Source organism: Acinonyx jubatus, chromosome A1 (genome assembly GCF_027475565.1).
Source record: "Acinonyx jubatus isolate Ajub_Pintada_27869175 chromosome A1, VMU_Ajub_asm_v1.0, whole genome shotgun sequence".
NCBI lineage: Eukaryota > Metazoa > Chordata > Mammalia > Carnivora > Felidae > Acinonyx > Acinonyx jubatus.
Genome location: NC_069380.1, coordinates 202,661,698 through 202,671,785, shown reverse-complemented (window position 1 = coordinate 202,671,785; position 10,088 = coordinate 202,661,698). Strand labels below are relative to the sequence as shown.

Genomic DNA, 10,088 nt, shown 5'->3' with positions numbered 1-10,088 from the left:
GATGGAGGAGGCAGCCTCAGTGTTCCTCCTCAGTAGTTCTGATTCTTTGATGAGGAAAGGGGCATCAGTCATTTAAATCTGATCCAACCTCTTTGCACCTTATATTATTAAAGAGCTAAAAGAAGTAAAATAAGAAGGCAACGCTTGTGGAATGTACAGTGCATATTGGTGGCTCACACCTCATTATGATTTGCCCTCTTGCTTCTCCTGTTCAGTTGTTTCTTTTGAAGACAGTGGATTTTTCTCTTGCTTTTCTCCCTTCTTCAATTTTGACTTAATCGAATTTCTCCATCTCAGCCATATGGGGTTTGTCAGACATGGTTGCAAAGGAAGCAGAGCAATGCTTTCCAGCAAGCAGAGTCCTATCTGCACAGTGGCTGCTGCCAAGTGCCCTGTTGGAATTCTTTTTATCCTACTTCTTGTGTTTAATATAGTGTTTGCAATGCCATCCATACTATAGCATTTGGCTATGTCATTTTCTTAGTGCTACACTGTTTCATTGTATTTACATTTCACAACTCATTCATCCTACTGTAAGTAGACATTCAGGTTGTTTGCAGTTTTTGGTTACTGTAAATAAGACTGCTGCTAATCCTCCTACACATGCATGCTGGGGCCTATGTTTATATGCTTTTAGGGTATGTACTGGCATTCTTTAATATTTCCCTGGTGAAAAACCTCTTGGATTTTGGTATCCAAACTTTAGATTATAAATGTCTTTGTAATAACACTTGTCAGCTGATGTTTTTACGAAAAATTTGTATTTATGTTCAAATGTAGTACTAGATTTTAAAGAAAGCTCTCTGTGTGTGGGAGGGGTGGTTGTAGGGGAAGTCTTGAATTATATTCTAAGTAGAATTGTTAAGTGTTAACGTTTTGAAAGGAACAGTTAGAATCAACAAAGGGCATGTGTGATGGTTAATTTTATGTGTCAACTTGACTGGGATGGGATACCCAGATATTTGGTTAAACATTATTCTGTGAGGCTGTTTCAGGATAAGATTAACATTCAAATAGAGTGAATTAAACAGATCACCCTCTGCAATATGGGTGAACTTCATCTAATTCACTGATGGTCTGAATATGAAAAAAGGCTTAGTAAAGGAATATTTGTTTTCTTTGCCTATCTTCCAGCTGGAACATTGGTCTTCTCCTGCCTTCAGACTTGGACTTGGACTAGAACTATACCATTGGCTCCTTCCTGGGTCTTCAGCAAATTCCTGGGTCTCGACGGCAGATCTTGGGACTTCTCAGTCTTCATAATCATGTGAGCCAGTTCCTTACAATAAATCGTATCATATATAAATATCCAATCAGTTGGGTTTCTCTAGAGAACCCAGACTAATACAGCATGTTGCTGTTGCTGTATACAAAGTAATTGTTTGAAATAACCATATTGATCATTTAATGAACATTTCAGTCATTTTACATAATAACATGACAGCTTGTCACGTATATATGTATACATATATACATATATATATGTATTTTACTGTGAATTAGTTATGTTTTAGGAAATTGGTTGAGGTTTTGAGTTAATATATAAAATATTATAATTTTTCTTATTTAAAATATTGATAAATAGACTTTCAGTTATTTTTTTAAAAGTCTAATTTATAGAAATAGTTTCTGATTTTAAGTGGAGAATACCTAAAGTGGGAAATGCTATACCTAAAATGGAAATTCTGGGTCATAGATCATATGTATCTTCAACTTGGTTAGATAATACCAAGTTGTATTGCAAAAGTATGGTACAAATATTCTTACCAGGTGTCTGTTGGAATTCTGTTGCTTACATCCTCACTGAGAGGGTAACCAAATATCACAATTTTTGAGGAAATGGACTGTTTTACAGAAAATGCTTGTTATAAAACATAGAAGGGAATATAGAATTGGAAAAAAATAATTTCACAGACCCAAATGATATTATAGATTAAGGGAAGTATTATTAATTGCTGTCAAAAATCATTAAGTAAATGGTTGATGGGAAACTTAGTTAATTGCTAAAGGAAAGTCTCACACATTACTTTTTTAATAGCAAGGGGAAACCTTATCTGTTCAGTGGAGAGGAAAAATAACTTGGTATAAGAATCAATCAATTGCAGCATTCCTAGTGTTTGTTCATAAAATAATATGTGCCTTTTGATATAATGTCACATGAAGTTACCATTGCCTATTAATTATTCTAGGCAACAATATTTAAGTTGGATTTATTATGCCTCATATAGAATGTGCAATTTACAAGAAATGTTGGATATAGGCAAACAAGTTAAATGAGAGCATAGCAAAGAAACCAGAAAAATTAATGATGTTCTGTAGGAGATAAATTAGGCTGGATTCTTTAAAAAGTTACTATAGTGAAAAAGACATTGTGGTTGATTATGAGAAACCAATGGACATAAAAACCAGATACAACTGACTCTACATTTGATATTTGAATGGACAGACCACCTATATGTGATATTTTGGGATCAAATGGGGACTTTTGAAAATAGTCTCAATATCAGAGGAGATAAAATGTACTGAAAGAAAAGTAGAGGTCATTTACTGCAAAAAGTAGGTTGAGGAAAAACATATGCAGTATGATTTTATATTGAGGTGAAACTGCAAAGGAGTGTGTGTGTGTGTGTGTGTGTGTGTGTGTGTGTGTGGGTGTGTTGTAAAGACCTGGAAATACAGAATTAAGGTAATTAGTAGTGGTGGTCTCTGGTGAGGAAGGATTGATTTCATAATTTTTTTCTAATTTTCTACAATGCATATATGCTGCTTTTGTAATAATTTTTTAAAAACGCAAACTAGATAATAAAAAGTTATTCAATCTAGTATGTCTCCTGGTAAAAATGAAGGTATAGAGACAAGTTTCTGCCTAATAATAATCGTATGCATGACTAGCATCTTATATGCTAGATAATCTTCCTGAAGTAGTGATCACTTTGATTATTATTAAAAAGACCACTCCATAGGGTCATAAATCATCTAGTGTCCTCTTCTCCCCCCTTGATTATGTGCATTTAATATGGATCTTAAAATAGGTACAACATGTCTTACTCTATTCTTCCAGCATTTATAGTTTTTGTTCCATCATTTTCATTGCTATTGTAGTTTATTAAAGCAGAAATAAATTGATTGAAATAATTATGAAGAGTTTATGTGCAGATCACTATAATTATGAATAATTTTTGTGCTCCCATTTACTTCATTGTATGTATATAAATATAAATATATATATACATGTATGTATTTTTATTTATTTTTTTTATTTTTTTTCTGTTTTTCTTTTTTTTTTTTACATATGAAATTTATTGTCAAATTGGTTTCCATACAACACCCAGTGCTCATCCCAAAAGGTGCCCTCCTCAATACCCATCACCCACCCTCCCCTCCCCCCACCCCCCATCAACCCTCAGTTTGTTCTCAGTTTTTAACAGTCTCTTATGCTTTGGCTCTCTCCCACTCTAACCTCTTTTTTTTTTTTTCTTCCCCTCCCCCATGGGTTCCTGTTAAGTTTCTCAGGATCCACATAAGAGTGAAACCATATGGTATCTGTCTTTCTCTGTGTGGCTTATTTCACTTAGCATCACACTCTCCAGTTCCATCCACGTTGCTACAAAAGGCCATATTTCATTTTTTCTCATTGCCACGTAGTATTCCATTGTGTATATAAACCACAATTTCTTTATCCATTCATCAGTTGATGGACATTTAGGCTCTTTCCATAATTTGGCTATTGTTGAGAGTGCTGCTATGAACATTGGGGTACAAGTGCCCCTATGCATCAGTACTCCTGTATCCCTTGGATAAATTCCTAGCAGTGCTATTGCTGGGTCATAGGGTAGGTCTATTTTTAATTTTCTGAGGAACCTCCACACTGCTTTCCAGAGCGGCTGCACCAATTTGCATTCCCACCAACAGTGCAAGAGGGTTCCCATTTCTCCACATCCTCTCCAGCATCGATAGTCTCCTGATTTGTTCATTTTGGCCACTCTGACTGGCGTGAGGTGATACCTGAGTGTGGTTTTGATTTGTATTTCCCTGATAAGGAGCGACGCTGAACATCTTTTCTACATGTATGTATTTTTAAAAACACAAACCTTTTCTTTCTCCTACTATCTCTTGGAAGCATGGGTTATAATCTGTCAGTTTTATTGCATCTTTATTTACATGAGAAATTCTTCTGTTGATTGATTTAATTATAAAACAAGGATTAGACAGTACTGATGCATGAATCAGGGAATATGAAAGTGACTAAATAAGGCTCTTTGTCCTCAAGGAAATCCCAATCCAGAAGGGAGAGGAAAAAGACAGGTGCTATATAGATCTGTAAACAAAATAATTTCCAAAGCAATATAATTTCATTCATTTTCTTCAGCAAATATTTATAAGTATTTAGATGCTAGTCTCTGTGCTAGATACTGGGCTTCAGAAAGAAAATACACTTTCTTCCCGTGAGTTACTAATGGTCCAAGATAGACTAATAAACAGAAAAACAGATTAATCACAATCAGTATGATTAGTAGCACTGACTCAGTTGTTTCTCAAATGGGGAGTATTTCGCTCCCCAGAGGACACTTGGCCATGCCTGGAGATATTTTTGATTGTCATGATTGGGGTGTGTGTGCCACTGGTAGCTACCAGGTAGAGGTCCAGGATACTCCTAACATCCTACAATGCACAGGACAGCCCTGCACAACAAAGAGTTATTAGGATAAAAATGTCAATAGTGCTACTGTTGAGAAATCTTATGCTAATCATTGTGTTTTGGGGTTTGTATAAGAGGTGTATCTAACCCAGTAAAGGTGAGTAGGGGAGAAGAGTCACGGAATGCTTTCACTGAATCTGGACTGAAATTTGAGGAACAGCTGGACTTAACCAGACAGAGGACACCAGATGTGTTACAGGAGGTATGTGCGGAGTGTTGTGGGAACATGAGGGAAGGAAAGTCTAGTTTCGGGGGATGATGAGGAGTGGGCATGCAAAGACAATTGTCATGGAAGACTGCTCAGGGCTGTTTGAGCTTGTCCAAAAGGATTAGTAGTACGTTGTCAATGGACATAGGTATGTGGGAGATGGTGTTGGAAAAGTTCTTGAATGTCATTTCAAATTGAGGTAACTCTGCCAAGAATCATTTTGAGAAGTGGTGTATTTTTAGTCCTATAAAACAACAAGACTGCGTATGCCAATAGTAATTCATTGTACTGTAGGGGGTCATCATATTTTTTAGAAATCACATATTTAAAAAATGAATTTAACTCAGTTGCAGTGATGACATATGATATATTAATTGCAGCTTTAATTTCCAAATACTGTATTGGAGAATTTTCAGATCTATCCCTTATTAATTTCCAGTTAAATTCTGTTATGGTCAAAAGACATACTTTGTATGATTTCTATTCTTTTAAATTTGGTGAAGTTTATTTTAAGGGCCTCAGTATGGTCTATCTTGTTGAAGATTCCACATACACTTGAAAGAAATGCTTACTCAGATGTTGGATGGAGTGTCTTATAAATGTAAATAATATGACATTATATTAACAGATTCGTTGATAGTGTTGCTTATGTCTCCTGTATCTCTACTGATTTCCTCTCTATTTGTCTTAGCAGTTACTGAGAGGACTGTTGAAGTCTGGATTTATCTATTTCTCCTTTCAGCGCTCTCAGTTTTTGTTTTATGTATTTTGAGGTTATGTTGTTAGGAGTGTACATAGAATTGTTAGCTCTTCTTGGAGAATTGACCCATTCATTATTATCTAATTTTTCTTTTAAATATTGGTAATATTCTTTGTTCTGAAGTAACTTTGTGTGATAGGATAGCTACTCCAGCTTTCTTTTCTTCGTTTTTGCATGGTATATCTTTTCTCATCATTTTACTTTTAATCTATCTATGCTTTTATATTAAGGGGGTTTCTTACAAATAGTATATACTTAAAAAAAAGTCCAGTTTAACAATCTCTGTTTTTAATTAGTGTGTTTAGAACATTCACAATTTATCATTTTTAATAAGGTTAGATTAAAATCTATAATCTTACTTTCTATTTGTTTTATCTGTTCCTCATTTCTTTTATCCTTTTTCACTGCTCTTTGGTTAATTGAACATTTTTCTTATGATTTAGTTTATCTTCACTATTGGCTGATATATTCATACTTCAAAATTTTTTTAGTAGTTGCCCTAGGATATATCAATTAACCAGAGACTGCTTTCAAATAATATTCTGCTTCATGTACTTTTCATTATATAGTACTGACTTTGAAAGAGTATACAATCACACCTATTACTAATTACATTATTAAAAGTTCTGAAAACTATATACTTTAGTCTGTGTCTAACAAATGCTTAACGACTGCCTCGCAGGACAGAAAGAAAAAAAAAGCCCTGCTTTGTAGTGTTTGATGGTTTCTGTGGCCTAACCACTCCAACCATGGCCAATTTCAAGCAACCACTGTGACTTCACTGAATGTGGAGATAAGAAAAAAAATGAGCACAGTCATTGCATTGAGTCAGTACAAGCCTGCTCCAGTATGCACTACTTATCCGATTAGGTTCTCTTTTCTTGTTAAGACCTGTCTTTGGTTTTTGGTTACTATTGATTTTTCTAGGACCTGCTACTTTAATTCTAAGGCTTTCCAATGTCCAAGGAATCTGCAGCTACAAGGTTTCACCCTTTTGCAAATTTATATTCTCTTATTGCTAAAGACTTCAGTTTCATTAAAAATTATTATATCCCCCTCAGAGGATTTCTTTCTACTTTCAAAAATATATCCAGAGGCTCCCATATACCAATTTGTATCAACTGTACCCAAAGCAATCTAAACTCAAAACAAAACAAGGAGATGCATCAAGCCATTTTGCAATTAAAAGTTGTTTATGACAGCTAGCCAGGAGTCAACTGCCCTAACCTTGGGGCTTAGAGCAAATTTAATTTGGGGAAAGGATCTGGGAGGGTTAAAGAACAGCTTTTGCATTTCGTACCAAGAGAATATGACTCATTGGATTGATATAGGTTAGCTAGAAGGTCTGTGTTTTAAAGATCTAAAAATAGCTGCCTTGGTGCTCACTCATAGCCAGCTACTAACTCTCCCTGGGTGAGTCAAGTGGTGACTGTGGCCTAATAAGATGACATCCTAAGTTGTTATTTACAACAGGGCAGGGGAAATGGAACAAATACTGAACATTTGGAACCTTCTGGGAGAGTCTGTTGTGAAACAGTCTTAAGAGTATTTCAATTCCAGTGTCTCTTTATAGAACAGAGAGCCTGAACCGCTCATGGGAATGCTAAAATAAAGATTTGGGTGGGGGTTATGTGTTGAATAGAAAAATTACAGAAGCTAGTGCTCAAGACTTTTGACTGAGAACTCAAATGCTGAGAGACCAGGAAGGGTCGTAAAGAGACTACAGTATATATTCAGGATAATATTTTGAGTAATTGTGGACTTTACTGAGCAAACAGGCTAATAATTTCTTGTGCTATCATTTCTCCATATTCTAGGATGAAAGCAGAAAAAAGGATTGAAAGAATCTTGAAGCTAATTTCTTATTGCTTACTCCCTTTCTTTTAATCTCCCTATGCCATGCCATCACTATTTTATCAACATTCTTCTAAAGGAGAAATGGGGGAGGCGCCTGGCTGGCTCAGTCCGAAGAGCATGTGACTCTTGGTCTTGGAGTCGTGAGTTCAAGGCCCACATGGGGTGTAGAGGTTACTAAAAATAAATTTAAAAAAAGGAGAAATTGAAACATAAAACACATCATTATGATAAATAAAAGCATGAAGGCGGGAGTTGTAAATCATTTAGATTTTCTTAGGAATAGTGATTCCAAAGCATTCCTTAGTTAACTACTATTGCTATCAATCATCTTGACAGCCAAGAAATTCAGATTTAGGTTTTTTCCCCCTAAATGTATACTTTTATCATCCTATGAATTAAACAATACCTGCTTAGATTTATCCTTATAATAGCACCTTAAACCCACAAGAATGATTTTAAGTTACATTATAGCTACTTCCACATTGTCTTGTTTCTTTTAAGCCATGTATTTTTTCTAAGATAAAAGAAATTTGGGGTTCCTGGATGGCTCAGTTGGTTAGGCATTCAATTCTTGATTTCAGCTCAGGTCATGATCTCACAATTCATGAGATCAAGCCCCACACTGGCTCTGTGCTGGTGGTGCAGAGTCAGCTTGGGATTCTCTTTCTCCCTCTCTCTGCCTCTCCCTGCACTCATGCACCTGTGCTGTCTCTCTTTCAAAATAAATAACTAAACTAAACTAAGAGGAATGCATACTCATTATCTAAAAAATTGGAAAATACAGATAACACTTGTAAATAAAACAGAAAAATCAACCATTACTCTAACACTGAGAGAGAACTACTGTTAACATTAATGGTATTTTATCTGCATCGCCTTATGCATACAATTTTTTTTTTAGGTTTATTTATTTTGAGAGAGAGAGGGAGCATGTGTGCGCAAGTGGGGTAGGGGCAGAGAGAGAGAGGGAGAGAGAGAATCCTAAGCAGACCCCACACTGTCAGTGCAGAGCCTGACGTGGGGCTCAAAACTAACAACTGTGAGATCATGACCTGAGCCAAAATCAAGAGTCCCTTAACCAACTGAGCCACCCAGGTGCCCCTGCACATAAATACTTTTAAAACTTGGAGTTATACTGTATATATACAATTTCAAACACTAACATTTCTACCAATTCTATATAAAAGACACGTTCCTTGTCCTATAGAATGTTTAGACTCTAGTTTTATTTGCTAAGTTGTATTCTGCCATACAGATGCTTCATAATGTAATGATGCTTCAAATATTCCATCAGTAGAGTTCCCTTTTCTGTAATTTTAAAATTCCTTATCTTTAGTCCTTTATCTCTAATTTCAAAATCCAAACAGCTGTGAAAATAAAAGTGTTTTTGGAATTCATCTGAGGGCACCTGGGCTCAGATCTAACTTGGTGACAAGACTCACCAAAACTGATGTGAGGCTACTGACTATCTGCGTTTATTCCATTAAAAAATTTTTTTTAATGTTTATTTATTTTTGAGACAGAGAGAGACAGAGCATGAATGGGGGTGGGTCAGAGAGAGAGGGAGACACAGAATCCAAAACAGGCTCCAGGCCCTGAGCTGTCAGCACAGAGCCCGACACGGGGCTCGAACCCATGAACCATGAGATTGTGACCTGAGCCGAAGTCAGATGCTTAACTGGCTTAGCCACCCAGGTGCCCCTGTGTTTATTCCATTTAAAGGGAGATATTTCCAGGAATAAATATTGATAGATTATGGGGTGTTGCCCTAAAGCTGCAGGGGCTTAGTCTATGCATTATGAAGTCCAAAAAAAAAATGATGAATGCCCCAAAAATTCCTCTCTAAGGGTTTCAGATAAGAGATCATGAATTTGTTTTAGATATTTTTGTTTTCATGAATAATATTGCAATGAACATTTCTGTGCTTACATTTTTTTATGTACTTAGTATAATTTCCACAGGGCTACGCTTTACTGATAAAAAAGAAGTGTTGAACATTATCAAGTCTCAAGTTTTTTTACTTATTCCCAGAAATAAGCAATATAAAAGATGGCTCAATCTATGACATTCTTACTTGGCTTAGTAATTAAAAATTGGACTTATTCAGTAGGCATCCCCAAGTTTCACTGCTAATTTAATTTATATGTCTTTGATGAATAGCAAACTTAAAATTTATTTATATTAAAAAATTATATTCTCTGAGTAATAGTCCTTTGCTCATTTTTCTATTGGATTGCTAGTGTTTTTCATAATAATTTATATTTTTGACAAAATTAATTCCCTTTCTGTATTATTTATGTTAGACATTATTCTAATTTTTCTACTAATTTTGTTTTTGATATTTCATGTAGTTAAATATATTGATTTTGCAATTATGTATTTTATTTTAAAAGCATAATATTTGCAATATACAATATACTCTGTATTATCTATAAAACATAAAAAAATCTAAATCAATATGTAATTAACATCCTTAGGAGCTCGGTTTTTGCCTACTACATTTGCTGAAATTCAAAGGAGGGTATATTAGAGACTTCTAATGCTACCATCTGTGTCGATTTTTA

The 10,088-nt window shown here is 35.1% G+C and overlaps 1 protein-coding gene and 1 pseudogene across 1 annotated transcript in view; one reads left to right on the top strand and one right to left on the bottom strand.

Moving 5' to 3' along the window:
* The window catches only part of FBXO4 (F-box protein 4), a 55,916-nt gene extending 52,739 nt beyond the window's left edge, over positions 1–3,177 (top strand). The window contains exon 6 of the mRNA XM_053201037.1: positions 1,135–3,177. Within this exon, the coding sequence (XP_053057012.1) occupies positions 1,135–1,271 (137 nt within the window). The 3' untranslated portion in view covers positions 1,272–3,177. The remainder of the gene's footprint in view (positions 1–1,134) is intronic.
* On the bottom strand, positions 184–319 carry LOC106970890 (thymosin beta-4, Y-chromosomal-like; annotated as a pseudogene).
* Positions 3,178–10,088: the final 6,911 nt, after the last annotated feature.